This window comes from Eptatretus burgeri, chromosome 1, assembly GCF_056783735.1.
Source record: "Eptatretus burgeri isolate ZD-2024b chromosome 1, Ebu_testis_v1, whole genome shotgun sequence".
Taxonomy (NCBI): Eukaryota; Metazoa; Chordata; class Myxini; order Myxiniformes; family Myxinidae; genus Eptatretus; species Eptatretus burgeri.
In genome coordinates, this window is record NC_140961.1 from 19,188,705 (window position 1) to 19,208,779 (window position 20,075).

General features: G+C 44.0%; 1 protein-coding gene across 2 annotated transcripts in view; it reads right to left on the reverse strand.

Annotated features, from left to right (window-relative positions):
- LOC147033960 (catenin alpha-2-like) overlaps positions 1-20,075 on the reverse strand; it is a 150,606-nt gene that overhangs the window by 76,546 nt on the left and 53,985 nt on the right. For both annotated transcript variants that reach the window (XM_085873829.1, XM_085873838.1), the window contains exon 8: positions 17,946-18,149. In XM_085873829.1, coding sequence (XP_085729955.1) covers positions 17,946-18,149 — 204 coding nt within the window. The remainder of the gene's footprint in view (positions 1-17,945; positions 18,150-20,075) is intronic.

The window sequence follows — 20,075 nt, forward strand, 5'->3', positions numbered from 1 at the left end:
GTGTTGATTGGATGATGTGCAATGTTCGGCTTGCATTAGACAGAACATTTTGAACTTGGAACAAAAAGTTCAAGTTTTGTCTTAGTCCGGGAGCCAACCTGTGTACGAGGCTGTTTTAGGGTTGGACCTTACAGCCTCTGCTATAAAATTTTACACCCCCAGGATGTTTAGATATATGTTTGGAGTTCATGAAAACCAATGTTGGCAATTCATAAGCTCTTGCGAAAAATTTTGGCGGCCGTTTTTGTTTGAGGAAGATTTGAAAAATTTGATAAAACAGCAATTGTCAATAAAATTTCTAAAAAAATTAAAAAATCACATTCATGAAAAATAAATGTGAACTAAATGTAAGAATTCAATCAGTGCATTGTAAAATGACAAAAAAAAATTGCCTTTGTGAAAGTAAACCTCGTAAAAGTACATAATTTTGTGAAAAATGCCTTAAAAATAACGTTTTTTGAAGATGGCCTTTAGAACTTTTCTTATCATAGGCAGATGCTGCATTAGAATACTAATTTCTCTTAATGTGATATGAACATGGTATCCATGGCTAATTAAAACAGCAAATTTGATTGAGTTCTATCAATTTTTAAAGAGAAAATTAACATTTTTGTCAACCAAAGTTACCCCTACCCCCAAAATCCTCTTACTCTATTGAACACAGTTCGGTTAAGGTTTGCTGGATCCAGGTTGGGTACTTCACAGTTCACTCTTCCAAAGGAAAATTCAATGGTGTTTGGAGTGACATGGCCCTGGAGCAGACATACAACAATGAAGGGAAGACATCTCTGTTCAAACGCATATCTCAGGCACCAGCTGCTCGAGATAAATATGTGAAAACAGCACCATTTCTCACAGCTGTATCAGAGAACATAAAGTCTATGGCTAATCTAGGCCAACAGGAATCTACTCATCATGGAGAAACACAGAAGCAGGCAACAGAAGAACATATGCATGTTGAGGAGATCAAGAAAGTGATATGCCAGCAGATGATAAACCCATTCCAGTGTAACAACCAAGTGGTTCTGCTCAATAGAGCAACTAGTGAGAAGGCTGCTTCAAAAGACTTGGTCCATGCTCAAGCTAAGGGCATGGAAGCCATTATGAAAGCAGAAGAGGTGGTCTCTATTAAGATTGAACCACTGAAGCTGGTAACTTTCTCCTCACAGAAGAAATCAAAACCATCAAGGAAACAGAGTTTAATCAGGATCTATCAAGATGAGACTGCAACTACACGTGTGCTGTGTTTCTATCGAGATGCCGACCCAGTCACAAGACAGATTGCATTTTCCCATGAGTGGACAGACTATCCATCATCCCTGTTTGAGGTTGATCCACGCTTAGCACAGGGGGTTGTAATGCGCAAAGGCAACGAGTCTGATTTCGTGGCAGTGCTAATTGCTGAAGCTGAGCAGGATGTTGTTTTACAGCTGCCATCATTACCACAGAGTGACCTATACACAGTTTATCTGGTAGACACAATGGCATTTGTAAATAAATACCAAAAAATGGGTGCGAAAACATTTGGTGAACTTCCCCAGCTGTATCTTCGCAAGCAGGTGTATCCTGCAGTTGAAACCTGAAATGTGCAACTGTGTCAACATCATTGGTGATCAGTATGATTTTGATGATAGCCATACTTTGAAGGGTGATGAGCAGCAGAGGAGAAACCAGACAGACCAGGCAAGACAATTCTCACCATCCAAGAGTCTAGAAATTCCGGACTGGAATTTATTCATGAAGAATCCAAGAAATAAAGGAAATCTTCAGAACTTCATTGGCACTTCCCTTTGTGAGAGTCCTGAAGCTATTCCGGATGGAGTGACCATCATTCTTGGTAGTATGATGGAAAACAAAGGTCACACTCTTTCCATCACATCAGCATCAAGTTCAGTTCTGGACTTACCTTGTGAAGAACATGAAGAGGCAGACACAAGGATTATTGCTCATCTTGCGTATTGTGTGGAATATCTTGATCACCATCGAGCTGTTGTGCATGCAACAGATACAGACATAATTATGCTGTGTATATATCACTTCTGCTGCTTGAACACATTGCAAGAACTCTGGATACAACGGCAGAATCAATACCTACCTATTCATGAGCTGGTAGAAGTGTTGAGCAAGAAGTACCAGAAAATCCTCTTGATGTCGCAGCTACACTTCTGTGCACATATGTGTTGTGTGGATGTGACACAGTGAGCTACCCATTCAGAAGGGGAAAAGAAGAGGTCAGGTCAGGTATGGGAGCATGTGCCAGAACAGCGCGTCGCTGCGTCCACTTTCCGCCGGTACTCCAGGGGCCTCCGTCTGGCCATCCCCCAGGCAGATGCCAGGCCCATCCCCATCTCCTTGAGATGATGGTCAACCTGCTGCAACCATGAGGCACGTGGTCGGCCCACTGGCCTCCCACTCATGAGACTCCCTCGCTGAGAGAATCTGGTGAGCAGGATCAGCGTCAGGAAAACGAGCCACATGTCCATACAGCCGCAGCTGACGCTCACGGACTATGCAGGTAACAAATCTCATCCGAGTCTCTCTCAGCAACCGCTCGTTGGACACAAAATCCGACCAGCGATAGCCAAGGATTCTCCGAAGAGACCTGGTTCCAAAGGAATTAAGTCTCCGTCTCAGATCCTTGGTCAAAGTCCAAGTCTCGCACCCATAGAGCAAGACTGGAAGTACCAAGGACCTGAAGACTCAGACTTTCGTCCTCCCGCACAGGTACCGGCAGCGCCACACCCCATGATCCAGTGAATCCATGACTCCCCAGGCCCGACCCAGACGTCTATTGACCTCCGGCTCACAACCTGCGGAGACATGAATATCACTGCCAAGGTAAGTGAATCTCTCCACGACCTCAGGATCCTCACCACAAACAGACACAGACAGGACAGCAGCATCCAAGATGTCACCGAAAGCCTGGATCTTAGTTTTGACCCAAGAAATCCGTAATCCCAACGGCTCCGACTCCTCATTCAGCACCTCGAGGGCCCCCAAGAGGATGTCTAAAGTCTCCGCAAAGATGACTGCATCATCTGCAAAATCAAGGTCCGAGATCTTGACATTGCCAAACGATGCACCGCAGTTTGATCTCTCCGACATCCTCCCTAAAATCCAGTCCATACAAGTGCTGAAAAGTGTGGGGGCAAGTACACATCCCTGACGAACTCCAGTAACAACTGGAAATAAGTCAGAGATGGTACCACCACACTTCACAGCACTCTCAGTACCAGAGTAGAGTTCAGACATCAGATCGATCAGTTTCGGTGGCACCCCACGAAGACCAAGAATCCTCCAGAGGACATCCCGATTCACTGAATCGAACGCTTTACAGAGATCAACATAGGCTGCAAGCAGCCCCTGCCGAAACTCTCGTCTGTGTTCGGTGAGGACACGAAGTGCAAGGATACGGTCAATCGTTGACCTCTTTGGTGTAAAGCCTGACTGCTCTGGACGCTGGTGCTCAAGCAGATGGTGGCAAACCCTATCAAGAATTATCCGAGCAAAGACCTTGCCCGGCACTGAGAGCAGCGTCACCCCTCGGTAGTTTTTGCAGTCTTGGCGATCACCCTTCCCTTTCCAGAGAGGGACAACAAGGCCCCTCTTCCAGTCAGTTGGGATGATGCCTGTGTTCCTGTGAAAAGAAGAGCGGCACAGGTTTCTCTGGGACTGATAGGAAACCTTCCCCACCTTGTTGATTTTGGAAGAGATAGTGAAATGGCAGCAACAGAATGTGTCATTGATGAGGCCAGAGTATACTGGACTGCTCTGCATGGCCAAAAAGGGTTCAGCTGTTTGGATACCCTCAGGCAGCATATGTTTGTCTCTTCAAAATTAGACCTTAGGTCACTGCCAGCAACAGAAGATGCGTTTTACTTCCTTGTTTTAAGAGCATTGTATCAATTGCTTCTGTATAGACGTGCACATCTCAGTGACCGAGCACTTCCCCCAGCCACAACATTTGGCAGAACCCTTATCAATGGAAAACTGGTCCCAATTCTCATGTCTAAGCCAGCCAAGCCAAACATAGACAAAACGGTGTCTTGCATGTGCAAATTATCCAAATGTCTGAAACGATGTTCATGCAAAAAGGCTGCTGTGCCTTGCTGAGTGACATGCATATGCCTTGGTCAGAGAGGTTCATGTGGTGGAGTTGTTTCAGAGAGTGACTCTTCCTCTGAAGAGGATGTTTCATGTCACAATATTGTGTTAATCCATTTCTAATTTTATCTTCCTTAAAACCATGGCATGTAAAAGTATGTTCTTGTTCCTGACCCCATTGATAGTCAAGCATTTCTGAGTTACATAAATCTTTTGTTGTTTGACATATAACCTTGTCAATTGAAGGTAGGTTAAATCTACACCAATTGTGATATAGGAAATGAACTCCTCTTTAATATGAGGGGTCATTTGTGTATATAGGTTTAGTGGTTATGATTTTAGGACAATATGAATTACCCCTACCCCCATCCTACATCTTCGCTTTTGCCAACATTTTGTTATCAGAGGGGGCTCGCAAAAGTGTTGACTGTGTTGTTGCGCAAGAGTTTCACCATTGCCAACATTGGTTTTCATATACTCAAAGGGTGTCTCTTTATGAAAATCAACACAAAAACTTTATAGCAGACCGGGCAATTTTTTTTTAATTTTGATCGGTTGGCTCCCGGACTATCTTGTTTGACCACAAAACGTTTCTCCACATGCCTGCAGTATCATCAAGATGCTTTTTCACAAACTCCATACGAGCTATTAGATGCGTCTTTTTCAGTAATGGCTTCTTTCTTGCCACCTGTCTGGAGAAGCCAGTTTTGTGATTCGAACGTGATATTGTCGATTGATGAACACTGACCGCACCTCGGACATAGAGCCCTGCAGATCTTTCAAACTCGTTGCATTTACAGTGGCGTTCCGAACCAGCTTCCTGCTTGCCCGGCTGCTGAGTTTGGATAGGCGATCTGATCTGGGTAAAATCTGGGTGGCATCCTACATCTTCCACTTCTTAATGGTGGATTACACCATACTCAAAAAGGATGAGTGACTGAAATCTTCTTATAAACACTCTCCTGAACGGTGCTTCTCCACCACTTCATGTCTGACTTCTTTGGAAAGCTCCTCGGTCTTCATGTTTGCCTTGTTGGTTGTCCAAGTGAGTTGCACCTTAAAAATCCTTAGATAAGTGGGGGAACTCAATTACTAATTTAAACCAGTGATTTTAAACAGGTGAAACCTATAACACTTATTGTACAACCTTTCAAACAAATAATTTGCTCCTGAAGTGATTTAGGGTTAATTAGGGAAAGGGGTTGAATACTTGTGCAACTGAGAATCATCTGATTTTTTTTCTGTTAATCTAACTTATTCACATTTTATCTGAATTTTTTTAGCATTGTCACTTTGGAGTCGTTTGTGAACACACCATATATTGTTTGATTTGAAAGAATCATGGTTGCACAGGTTGAATCAAAATGTGAAAACTTTGGAAGGGGTGAGGGGTGAATACCTTAGGCCACTGCGCATACTTTGACGTACTCACATTAAAATTGTACACACTGTCACGTTCAGACGTCCAACACCGACCACTGGATGAATGGAGCAAACTGGCTTTTTACTCCCTTTTGATTGCGTTCAAGTCATGGCGGCTTTGCGCGATGAAGAAACCGCAACAAGTGCACCTGGGATCCTCAATTCTGATGTTAACGGGGTTTACTCCCAAGCACAAACAGCAGGGAAAATAGAACACGAGGGCAGTGAACGACCATGGGGATGAGGATCGAGGAGGGGGGGTGGGGGGTGGAGGGGAACAGGGATTCACAACAAATTATCTGCAAGACGAATAACAAATTCTAAGGTGCCTCACACCAGACTCTAGCATGGACAGGGAGGGAAAACGAGAACCGGGCGAGGCCTTAACTTATGGAGGCGTCCATGCAGAAGGTGAGGAAGCAGCCACAAACACTATTCGCATGATGCACGTTTAGTCCTTTGAACTCTCGCGGCCGTTCTACCATCTGTTATTCAAACCTCAATATACCCAAGCGGACGGATTTTTCTTCAGGGAGCCTCGGGTGGGGGTGCCGAAAATCCAAGGAGCTCAAGGTTCAAAGCATTAAATAGGACAATTATTAATCTAACATTTCCCGACATAATACATCAAAATGGCTAAATTACCCGAACACGGAGCATACCAAGGTAGTTATGCATTTCTAACTGTTCTAAGGTGATTCCTACTCTTCCCCCTTACAAATGCAACAATATTTCATCGATGTGCTCACATTATAATTGTACATACTGTGCCGGTTTTCGAAGACCCTGGGGAAGCACATACCAAGGCACATAAAGAAACAAAGGCCAAGTACAGTTATCTCTGTAGCATATTGTGGAACTTATTCCTTCCCCTCCTCCCCCACCAGTGTTCAGAAGGAAGGGAACGTGCATTGTGTTTGTAGTCGAACATAACCCCTTTGTGAATATTTTCTCCTCCAATAGATAGCCACACACAATTTATACCATGTTTTGCACGAACATCAAACCTCTTGAAATGAAAGGATTGATCGAACACAGCGCTTCAAACAGCACAGGAAGGGATGAACCGTGAAGAGAAAGGGAAACAAAAGAGCGATTCGTGGGACTGAGGAGTAACACTCCTTGGCCTGAAGAGGGGCAAAACCACCTCGCGACACGATGCCATGCTTAGTCACCAGCGGCGCCGCAAAGCTCGCAACATCCAATGGCGTGGGCCGGATCACCGAGCGGTCCAATGGGACGGCACGCAGATCAAGAGACATCCGGCCATGGTGCAGAGCAGAATGGGGCAATAAAAGCAGAGCCCAGAGTCCAGAATGGAACGTGTCTGGGAACCTGCGAGAGAGGGCTGTGGTCTGCAGAACGAGTGGAGGACTGGTGATCAGGCGAGAGCAAGTGGTGGACAAGCACGAGCGAGGTCCAGTGCCAGGCAGATGGACCATCAGCGTCGAGTTCCTGGACATGTTGTCCAAACACACTGATTTACACAGTCTTTCCCTTACCATCTCTATACTACCTCGTACCCTTTGGACGGATGAGCATCAACGCATTGCGCCAACTGTCCTTTGACAAGTGACTGACTAGGAGGAGCTTATGTGCAGAGTATAAGCATTTCTTGATTGAGACGCTGCTTGTACATAGTCAGTGCTCATTGTAAATCATTTTAAACCTTTTCCAAAGTGTCCGGCTGTCTGCTTCTATTGGTCAGACGGTATGCAACAACAGTTTGGCCCTGCTGCTCTGACATGGGTAGTCATTACCCGGTGTGTCCACATACAGTAACGCTCTGCCATATTTTGATCAAGGCGGAATGTCGGGAAGCACAGTCCTTATCTGGGGTGGTTAATCTGCCGGAAAGGCAAAGCGGGATTTGGACGCTGGACACTACCTAAATTAAGCATCTCACATGGCGTCTGGTCACTTAGCAACCCGCTGCCCCACAATTATCCGCAGTTCATCGGCTTCAGGGTCATCAGCCGAGAAGTGAACCCAAGCACTCCTCTCACAATCCCCAACGGAGGCTCATCCCTCTTATCTCCTTTGGCGAGGGCAATGAAATAAATGCAGATTACAGTCACGTAACAATAGAAGGCAAAAGGTTTCAAGAACTCAAGACTTGCTGTGGGTGATTAACTTCGTAAACCTACAGAAACACGTCTTGGTGCCAATGTGGACATTCTCACTCTAAACATCCACCCTGCAGGACAAGGTGGGGGTCAGTTGTGAGGGAAGAAAGAAAGACAAAACAAAATAGATCTCCATAATCTTTTGAATGCACAAATCTAAATCTCTGTTCTGGGTCAGTGCAAGTGAGGGCACGAGGGAGTGAGGGTTCAGGGACCGATGTCGGAGCGGCATCCACGCATCCCGAATAGCCAATTTGTGGAATTTTAGCCGCAAAAACTTTGAATGCAATTAAAATAAAACTGCATCAAGAGATGGTTTCATTTAATTGCACAAACTGGTGCACATTATTATTGGACGAGTCTGGAACAAAGGGTTACGATGTACCAAAGGCGGCTTGATGCGCTTTACGATGGCGGGTCTGCAAGGGTAGGACGCAAAACAATATTACAAGGCTGGTTCAAGGTTAACCTGGATTGCTCTTATAAAACGCCCTAATTGTAAAAACGAAATATCACTGAAGTTTTATGGAGTGGTGGCGGCAACATCTGGCAACTCCTGTTAAGTGACATCACAGATGGCCAAAACTTTCGGGATATTTATAATATGATGGTTAGCTGTGGCACGTTCTGCAAGCGTAAGGTATGTAATATAGAGTGTCGATGAATGAAAATGCGTAAACCAGGTGAAATCCACCTCGAATATTATTAGCGGAGACAAAAGTCTCTCACACGTGTTTGAATGGTGAGAAATGATTCAAAATCTCATGGATAATGAAGTCTACTCAATTGCAAGCAAGTGCTGTGAAGGCGAACAAACAACCATATTGAACAGTTTGGCCATTCACCACTTCAATGTGCACAACAATGCAGATGAGCTGCACATTAGTGTTGAACATTGCAGTTGAGCTGCACATTAGTGTTGAACATGTGGAAGCAATCGTGCATTCACACTTGAAATTAAATAAAACAACTGGTGGATGAGTTCCTCCCAGAGGCTTTAAGAACCATACCATCCAGGCTATGAATACCCTCTCCCCCCACCCCAACAACACTGAGACTAACGATCTAACACCCCCCCTCCACCATCCAAGGCTCCGAGAACTCCTCCCGACCGCAGCCCATGTTTCTGAGAACGCCCCACAACCACCCCACCACCATCACCCCAGCCTCTGAGAATGTTTCAAAAGAAAATTGAAAAAAAAAAAAATGAAAATGTTACATTTGAAAAACTGGTCTCAATGACATCGTTGTAACAAGTCGACTGGACCCATTTTGAAAGCTGTGACAATGCCTGATATAGTCAAAGGTTTCTGAAAAAATTAAAGCACAGAATCAAAACTAACCAGCACAACATAGAGGGAGCAATGATGTTAAAAGCAACAGTTAATAGGGAGCCAAACTGCTTGAGTTCTAATAAAGAGGCTGAAAACACCGTGTCAATGGTAACACGAGATGAAATAATCCGTTCACATTCCCGTCTGAACCGATGCAGAGAACCCAACTTCAAGTCCCATGTAGCAGCAGATGCATTTGTCCATTCCCTACCAATATCCTTGTACATTTAATACAAAAAAATAATTTTAAAATTGAGATAAAATTAAAAAAAACACACAGGCATCCATCTATAGTTTATACTGTCTTTCCCTGCATGTCATCGATGTTCAAAGCTCCTCCATCACTTGGATCACCTAAAAACCTAAACGAGCAACAAACTCACCATTTCCGTAACAACAAACTATTCCACAAAATACTCGAGCGACATTCAAATATCGTTACGAATGACTTGCTCACAAAAGTCCAAAAAAAAAAACTAATAAAAACCTATAACTTTTTAGTTATATAATTTTCAAGAGAAGTGGAAGTATTGATTTCCTTCCCAAGAAAAGATTTCCTTCCCAATCAATAGATTAATTTTTTTTAATTAAATAAACCATCGGCATACCTTGGTACCATTGCGAGCATCATCCCGATGAACCTTTTTAAAAGCCCTCATTTTTAGGGGTATTCGGGAGTGTGCGAGTACTATACAGTTTCAACCACACAGAAAAACAGCCTAATTTCCGAGCCCAAATTAACCGGACGCACTATTAACAAACTTGAAAACCAGACCAGATATAATAACTAAAGGGGAGGAGTTTAGGATTTCACCAAAAAAAAAATTAAAAAAAACCCCAGACCATCCCCACCCACCCTGAACCTCCGAGTTTGAACAGCAAGCAGGAAGTTGGAAATGCATATCAGAACAACATGAACATCTCCACAAGCACAGAGCAGTGGGTCAGCTGGAACCCAAGAGCGAAAAAGATGGCAAATCCGATTATAAAAACTGCTTGAGCGGCATGGAGCTGTCGTCAAGCATGCACAGGCCTCTTTATTATGGAGAGAGAAAGTAAGCACCCACCCTTCCGAAGCAGTACATTTCCTACTTAATTCACCATGCAGTGATCAGTCACACTACCCATGTGGGCTTCGCTTAACGGAAATTTAAAAAAAATCTCCAAGAAACAGCCTCCTGGATCAATTCGTGCAAACTTGCATTCGAGCAGGCGTGCACCTTCATTAAAAAAAAATTAATATGGAATAATCGTCCAGTCTACACAACCTTATAACTCAATAATCCGAGAAAAATCTACACTTGGGTGATTATGAAAAGAAACAAAAAGAAAAAGATTTATTAAACGAGGTCCATCTAATAAGTAACGGGACTGAGCCTGCTGTGTGCTCCACTTACACAACTTGAATGAACGGGTTGTATCACAGTCTTTTGCAACATTCCAGCAATATATATATATATATATATATATATATATATATATATATATATATATATATATTAATACTGAAGGACAAATTTTGTGCTCCTCCTAGCGGTCGCGTCACGTTTTTCTCGGTACTGTGACCTGAGAAGTTTTGACACGGTGTTTGTACGTCAAAGTAGACACGTGCACAAATCAGGGGACTTCTTCACAAGGAGTAGTGTACACCAAAAATGTCGTGTACAAGGACGTTTTGTAGGCCTCATTAGGCAAGGCCATGGAGTACATCGACTGGGATCCGGCTCTTACAAGAGCCGCCACTGGTTGTCATATTGGGCTCATGGAACGGAATCCATCTGTGACGGGGTTTCGACAAGTATATATTATTGGTGATGGTTGATTGCGCTCATTGTGTGATTTTTGTACAGGTCGTGCTTTACACGTTGTCTCGTCTGAGTAGTCGTGCTACGAGTCGTGAGCAGAGAGCCAATCTGAAGTTTCTTGCCAAACTTGGCAAATCACCTTCCAAATCCTTCGCAATGCTGCAGCAAGTCTACGGGGAAGAAATTATGTCATGTACATTGTACACGTGCATTTGAATGGCACAAGAGGTTCAAAGAGGGACGGGAGGAGGTTGAAGATAATTCACGGTCTGGAAGACCTTCAACGAGCAGAATGGCGGAAAACATCGAGCGTGTGAAGCGGATGGTGCGCGCAGATCGTCAGCTCATGGTGCGGATGATTGCTGAGGAACTTTTCATCAACAAGGACACTGTCTGGAGCATCATCACTGAAAATCTCAAAATGCGCAAGGTGTGCGCAAAGATGGTCCCCAAGCTGTTGTCCGAGGACCAGAAACAGCAGAGTCACTGTCTGTCAAGACATTATCGAGCGCTTCAAGGAAGATCCAGACCTGCTCGGGAGAGTCATTACTGGCGATGAATCGTGGATATTCGAATACGATCCCGAGACCAAACAGCAGAGTCATCAGTGGAAAAAGTCCGGCATCACGAAGACCAAAGAAAGCAAGGATGTCGAAGTCGAAGGTCAAGGTGATGCTCATCACGCTTTTTGGCATCAAGGGCATCGTCCACTTCGAGTTTCTACCACAGGGTCAAACATTGAATCAATACGTGTACAAGGAGACCCTCCGGCACCTCATGGGATCAGTCCGGGACAAGAAGAGGGATCTGTGGGAGAACAATGCCTGGGTGCTCCACCATGACAATGCCACTGCTCACAGTGCCCTGAGCATCCAACAGTTTCTGGCGGAGAGGAACGTGCCAATTCTGCAGCAACCCCCATATTCGCCAGACTTGGGCCCCTTGTGATTTTTTCCTATTCCCCAAGCTCAAGGGGGTGATCAAGGGGACCCAATTTCCTGATGTGGAGGCCATCTAAAGGGCCGTGACGATGGAGCTCTGGGGGATTCCAGAAGAAGCCTTGGAGGGTCATCCTGGAATAAATTGGTTGACAGAAGAAAAAATAAAAATAAAAAGACGACGACCTCCGGTCATGTGGTTCAGCAGTAATATCTAAAGAAATAAAATGATAAAATAAAAACCTTCAAAATCTTCTCTGAAATGACAACAGATCAAGGAGAAACTTTACAGCTCGCTATGACCACCTATCCATGAGGAACAAAATGGTCCCACCAATGACATCATAGGTCACATGGTTTGGCAGCCATATTGGATTTACCCTAAAACCTCAAGAAAAAAAAAACTTCAGAACGGCTGGACAGATCGAGAGGAAACTTCACACATGTTCCCTCAAGCCTTGGGAATACCAGCGTGTCACAAATAATTTATACTAGACGACCTGTGAACCCGTTGGGTTCCCATTGTGACAGTGGTTGATGAAAAAAAAATCATTTCAAGAAAATAAAAAAGATAGCTCCAGCGAACGACACCGCTGAGGTTGTTTTCATTGATCAAATACTTCCGAAGAGGACTTGACTGAATCGGGAATTTATTTTTTTAAATAATTTTTTCGTTGCCCGATTTGAACAAAATTTGATACTGGACACCACAGGAGAATGGTGAGTAAGGTGGCTGTAACATTTTTGTGCTATCTTGTACATTTTGGGAACATATATATATATATATATATATATATATATATATATATATATATATATATATATATATATATATATATATATATATATATATATATATATATATATATATATATATATATATATATATATATATATATACAGAAGATGAGAGTTTTAGTCATATATACTTATATAGATATATAGATTGTCTGGCAGCCATATTGGATTGAACGAAAATCTTTTTCTAAAAAAAATTCTCTTGAACAGCTTCATTGATCGACGTGAAACTTCCAAATTATGATCTACTTGTGATGGTGAATATACATTTAAAATTTCAACCTGATCGGACGCATGGTCTGACAGCCAGAATTATATAATTTTTTGAATATGTTCTTTTTTGTGTTGAACACCACACAAAACAAATCCTAGTGAGGGTTTGCAATCTCTGGTTGCTCTTTTTCTTGTTGGTGAATTGAAGGAGGAGGAGGAGGAAGCAGCACGCAAATCAATAATACGTACATGGTAAATGGAGATTTCCAAATTCCAGCACAATGTCCAGAACATAAGAATGCAATGTTGTCCCTGATTGCAAAAGATACCCTTTGGTTGCAAACTGGAAAAAAAAAAGTGTTGGCCTGTTGGATTTCCCATCCAAACAATTGTTCGGTGGCGGAGGTTATGCGTCTGTCTGTCTGTCTGCAGCATATCCCAAAAAGTTGAAGATGGATTTGGACGAAATTTGGTAGACAGGTTGGGTGTGACAAGGATGAATTGATTCGAGTTTGGTGAAGATCCAGATCCGGATCAAAGATTTTTTTTTCGTGATGCTTCACCATTGAGATACAGGGACCAAACTCGATATTTCAAGCAGTTGGTGACGGATTACGACAAAACTTGGTGGATGAGTTGGGTCGGTGACAAGAACAAGCCAATTAGATTTTGGTTCAGATACAGCTACAGATCAGATCATATCCGGCCGATCAGTGGTATACAAAACGTAAACTAACTGTTGAACGTGGTGAAGGGATGCGCTCCAAGTGCCGTTCTCGTCCTATGACAGAATGACCGCTTCAAAATAAATAAGTTGATAAATCCAATTTCGGTACGTCTTGCCCACTGCCTGCAATTCAAGTTCAAGTGCAGCAAGGCCTCCCAATGTCATCGCCCCGCTTGATATTCAGCTTGCGAGACACTACGGTGTTCCACGCGATATACAAGAGGCTGTTGAATAAATTGAAAAAAAAAAATCCGTGCAGGTATGTGGTTTCACCAAATAAGTTCACATATTGGCCCAAGTGACTGCATGAAATGCTTGGAAATGTTTCAACTGAGACAATAAATAAAATAAATAATTAAGCAAAGATTAAAAGGCGGGAAAATGGAATCGGTTTCAAAACCCCACCCAGCCCGGTTCGCCACGACAGGAATGAAACAGACTTCAGCAACACCATTAGCACAAGCAATAGTCCATGCACCAAGCTGGCAAAGTGTTGGTGTTTCACCACACTTTACCGAAACCGACTGGTGCACCGCTGCAGGATTCCATTTAAAACAAACCAACAGCATCGCCAACGGGCCAAGGGGAAAAGGGCACCAATGTATGCTCTCGAGCACTCTGGCCTTCAAGTAATATGCTGAACGATAACAATGCAGAACGTGCCGTCGGGCACACCGTCTGGTTCATTAGTCTGTGGTTGTTGTGCAGCACATGCACAGAATTACGGAGGAACAACTTTTTTCTCTTTTTTTTTTTCTATGTGGTAGAAGAACATGTGATAGGAAGGAAGAAAAGCGATTTTTATTCCATTAACAAAAAAATAAAAAAATAAAAAAAAAATAAGGCAAGAGCGTCGTCTCGAAAGCCACCCGCTTACCTGTTGAAAAGCATTCGAGTACAAGTCGAAACACCATCAATAACTGGAAGATGAAGCAGGTGTGCGAGCAAGTCCCTCACGATTCCAAAATCAAAGAGGCCCCTCTGCTATCCGTTAACCCAATGAGCACCCCCTCACACAGTGCAACAAACCATACGAGCAAACCACAGTGCCATCGCAACTCAAATGTGAAAATAAAAACTCGATTTTCATTATTATTGATGGGAGTAGAAACTCACGGTTATGGAAATGTCCATAACCGAAGCCAGACAACTTGTCAAAGCCATCATTCTAATCCTGGACCAAAGAAGGGAAATTGCATATCGCGCCTGGTGCTGCCGAGTTCAACCTCTCTTGCCTTGGCAAACAAACTGCCTTATTAGCGGCCGCGTGCCCGGCCTCTCAAAACGTGCCTGATGCAGCCAATCCTCACGGGAAGGAAAAGGCTCCGCGGCAGGGAGGCAAAGAGAAGTTGGAGAGAAAGGCTCCACGCGCCACATTGGGTATGCCACGGGCACCGTGCGCGACACCGAGCAATTTTGAGGGAAAAACCAGAGAAAGTGGCCGCGCTGCTTCAGGAAGGAAGCGGTCAGCATAAATGATAACCCTCAGCAATGCTCGTCAACAAGATCGATAACAGCGTGCTTCGAATGTTTACTTCGCAGGACCAGCAGGAGAAAAATCTTCATTTGTTTGAAACAAATTGGTATCTCAAAAAGAAAGAGCATTGTTCAATATTAACATGGGCTTTGGATTCTAGAATGGGGGGGGGGGGTGGAAGGGAGCGCTGGAAATCTTAAAGTGTCAGAAAGTTGAAACTTCATTCATTTCTCGGGATATTACCCTGCTGTACGTGCAGTTGCCCCAACGCCGACCGATCATGCTGACGCACGCAGTCTGTTTATATATATATATATATATATATATATATATATATATATATATATATATATATATATATATATATATATATATATATATATATATATATATATATATATATATATATATATATATATATATATATATATATATAGGGAGGTCACATGGACATTTCAGGGCACGGGCTTCGACGTGTTACTCACTCATTACCTTGATGACACACAGGCTTTTTTTTTTTCCAGTGGCCCGATGAGATTAAAAAAGACAAAGTGACAAGTCTGGACTGCAAAGGGGATGATTTAGAACTTCACAATAAATCTCCACCAAAGGATTCATGGCCACACATGTTGTGTGAAGGTGCGTATCATTAGCAGTTACCTTGAGATAGCTTACCTGGCCATAAAATGTGCCTTTTGGCCGACTTTCATCCTGCCATGTCGCTGATGCATGCACTTTGGACTCATCACTCCTACACATGATAAACTTCTCCCTTATCCAGTCTCCCTCTTTTCGTCTGATGAAGGGTCAACACCTGAAACGTCAACTTCTCCCCGCTTCCCATGGAAGGTAGCATACTACTTCAATAAATTTACGTCCATTCCATCTGTCAGGGTGGTGGGCTTGGGATCCGAGGATCCTGAATTCAAATCCCACTTTCTGTTGAATTAACACCAGGTGGGGTTGACTCTGCCTGTCATCCTTCTGAGGTCGGCCAAATGAGTGCCAGCTTGATAGTATCCTGTGTCGGAGTGGCGACCCATCCAGGATTGTACCCAATAGCCAAGGAGACTGCTTCGGCAGCACCAACGCTCTGCGCAGAGAATGGTCCCAAGGGATGGACGGAATCCATCCACTGCTCCACTGACTCCTTGCTGGCTCACTGACTCTGGACCCAGGTGTCACATCAACATCGCTGTGGTAGCGTTTCCAGACGTCTGTTACAACGACCACACAAGTTTCCTTTTGATCAAACGTGAGGCCTTGTGGCACCAATCTCGCACTAATCTCATTGAATTTCAAGTGAGGCCTCATCGGTGTTTCCACACTTCCAACACCAATTATGCATTTTCTGCAGATGTCATCGGGTAATCCAGTGGTCGGTTCTCCTCGATCTGTTCAACCTGTTTGATCGAGTGACATTAGTTGGTTGTACATGAACGCTCAAGATCGCTCACCAATTCTTGATGTAAATGTGTACCGTGGGGCTCCAACTGGTCGTGGTGGTAGAGGGTGTTATAATTTCCTTATCGACCTGGTAAAAATCACTCTTCACATGAGAAAATGTCCTCCTTCCCTTGTCCTCCTCCTCTCCCCCAACCACAATGATAAGCCCTCAGTCAAGGGGGCAGGAGGGGTGGGGGGGGGGGGGTTGTGGTGAATGGTTTAAAACAGTGAGTTGAGCTGATGCCGGTTTGGGTTTATATAAAACAAGAAAGCGCCTTCCTGTCCCGTCCCCGCAAAGCCCTTCCACATCCGCTTTGGGAAATAACAAAACTCGGTGGTGTAAGGAGCGAGGATGGGGACATTGTTAATGGGATATTCATCACAGCGGCCTTTTCAGATGCTGAATTGAGAACGATACAAACCACCACACTCAGAGGAAGATCAAAATAAAAATGGAAAATGAAAAGCTCGTCCGCATTCAGATGTCGTCTTCTTAAGATGTATTCAGGGACGGACGCACGTGGAAATTGAAAGAGCGCTCCAATCAGAAAATCAATAAAATAAATCTTTGTGATTGGCGACAAAATGTTACTTGTTCACGAGTAAATCTGCTCGTATTCTATATCAACAATTACTCACAGGCAGGGACATTCATCGATGTGTACGTCGTCCCTCGGACGGACGTCAAATGGCTTTTCCATCTGCCAGCAGCAGTTGGTAGGCATTATAGATCCCACGGTGTCCTTCGCGAAGAGTAGGCAAGCTATCACCGGCACCCTGGACAAATTACAAATTACTGCCCGAACCTATAGAAGGCACTGTGGCAGAACCATGCTCCCAGCAATGATACGACCACCCAGCAGGCTTGTGCTGCATCCGAACGAAGAAGAAGAAGAAGAAGAATGATCTTTCCAGCTGAAACCAGAATCTTTCGACAAATAAACACCAAAAACTGTGCTGCCATCTCCTGGAGGCCAAACGATGGGCGGTTCATGTGCGGAAAAGGATGATAATACTTCATGTAAAAGTTTGGGAAGCAACCATGTAACACAGAGCTGACATTCCTGAAAAAAAATGAAATGGTTGGATTGGAGTTGTGGGAAAGTTGGGGTGTGAAAGTGGAGTGGTTCTTTTGTTTTGTTTTTTTTTAAAAATCAAAACAACTAATCCACTCTTACATCTTGGTGAACACCCAAGTCCAACTTGTACAATGAATTTATGTTGGTTTAGATATCAACCCAAGTTTTCCTGATTCTGCAGACACGAGACATTTAACACGCGAGTACGTTCTCCGTGGATGAATCTTCACAGTCAGCTTGCGTACGTGAACTCGACTAACTGGCCTTTCAAAAGGCTCCTCATTCAAACATAAGCTGCACACTGCGAGAAGGGTGCTGCGTAGCAGAACGGTCGTTTACAATTGGAGCTACAGGGCAGAAAAATAAATAAATAAATAAATTATTGACGACATATGGGCGAATCCCCCGTTGCTCAGGTCGGTAAAGTACACCACGAACGAAAAACAACATTACAAAAGTAATGGTAATCAGCTTACGTTGTTCATGTACTCCGACAGGAGGTCTTGCAGGGCCTGACGCACGGCATTGCACTCTGCAACAATACGTTCACGCCGGTCGTCCCTCGTACACGACGAGTCGGCCATAAGAGCCGCGCCGCTGATGATGCTCTCGAGGCGCTCCTCGAGCGACGGCCGCGTGCGAGATTCGTTGTAATTGAGTGGGTCAACCACAATCTTGTTCTGCGGGAAAGAAAAGAAAGAAAAGGTCAAGTCGTTTATGGTCAATGAGAGAAACGACAATCGACGTATTTTCCACTCCCTCTGGCAGAAAACAGCAGCAAACATCCAATCGGGCATTTGAACCCCCAAACTAATGTTAGGACAAGGCATTGCATCGTCGTCGGTGGTGCCACATACCGGCACCCATTTCCTGCATTCAGGGAAGGAATTTGAAAGAGAGCCAAATTCAAACAAACAGACCACTCATTTGAACAGGCAACGGAGGGTACACGTTCAGCGACCACTCAAAAAAATAAAAATAAAAAAAAGAGACCACCGACTCCACAAAGGAGACACATCGTGTACTTTATATCCAACTTGCAATGACAAACAACAGCTCGGAAGCCGCACACTCCTCCGAGTCACATCCTCTGGGTTCAATTCCCAGCTTGACTGCAGACTTCCATCTTGGTGCTTTGCAAGCAGGACAATGCATTGACGACAAAGTGTTGTTTTGGAGAATACATTAAGGTGGCTGTCCCGTCTGGCAGCATTCACGAGTACAGCGATTTGGTCAAATTCAAAATGGGTGCCATTATTATCTACGGAGGAGCGATGGGGATGGGGAATGGGACATTAGCCATGCAGATGGATCTCCAAAAAAAAAATTATGATAAGACCTGCTGGCAGGTGTAGCGTAAGGGTGAATGAATGGCTGAGAGAAAGAAAAAAAAAATCGAATCAATCATTCTCGAGTTGCATCTCTTCCACGCTGATGGATCTTGCGGCATTGCTTATGTTAATAACCAACCAATACTGGTGCAACCCCACCTGCCAGGAGCTGTTTTCCCCACTCGGCTCGTTATGCACGCACACCATAAACAGGCTTGACAAATGCTTTTCCCAGCAACACGCGGAACCTGTGTCTGTATTGTTTTATTACATTCTTCCAACATTCTCAAAAGCAACTTGCCCTTTTCCAAAATCTCTGCCAAGGCATTTCAACCCTAACCTCCCCCACCCCCACCAACCCGATCGCCCACCGCCTCACGATTTCACACGTACCCCCGGCCAAAATATCATCATTTGTAAATGAATAAATACAGTGAGGCTCTGCATAGAGCACGATGGTTTAAGCAACTTTGGCCTCCAAATGGATTTTACTCGATGGTCGATGCATAATGTCAAGTACAAACTGCACAAGGACTCAGACCCATCATCGATTTACTCCGAACTTGGGTTTTCCCTTCTTGGAGTTGTCCAAAGCTTTGTGTGCATGCCGAAGACGCAAGAGGGAGCTGAAGAACGAGGAACAGGGTCCACCTGCGTGCACGCGTTTGGATCCCATGACAGCTTGCATTGATAAATGGCACGTGCTCGATTTGGGTAACATTAACAACCTATGGTTGTTTGTCTGTGCCCTATCCTTTTAAACGCCGAGCGTCAAGCAAGTAACCAGCACATACCATATTCATCAAGTCTTGGTATGGCTAGGCCAGGATTCGAACCGCGCACCTGCCAAACTCAGAGCGGACACGACAACCGTTGATAAAACGAGTTGTAATTTATGCAGTTGGTGCTTCGTTTGCACATAAAGGTCAAACTGAATTGACAAAGATTGGCTTATCTGAAATGGGGCTTTGAAGTTGCAGCTTTTGCTGAAAAGAAAAAAGAAAAAAAAGAGAAAGCCTCTTCGATTGGGCTTCAGTTCAAATATTTTCCAATAACTCGCACGACCAATCGCCAAAACGGTTAGTCCTTCAAATGCTGTTATTCTGCTGAGTTTGAGGGACAAAACACGGATAACCACCCGGTGGAGCTGAAAATTGTACAATTCCTCATCACAATTGTTGAGATTTATACAACGCATTCAAGTTCGATAAAAAAATTCCACCTCCAACCACCATGTGGTGGTTGGAAGAGAAGCGAGGTCGGCGCCAAGGTCAG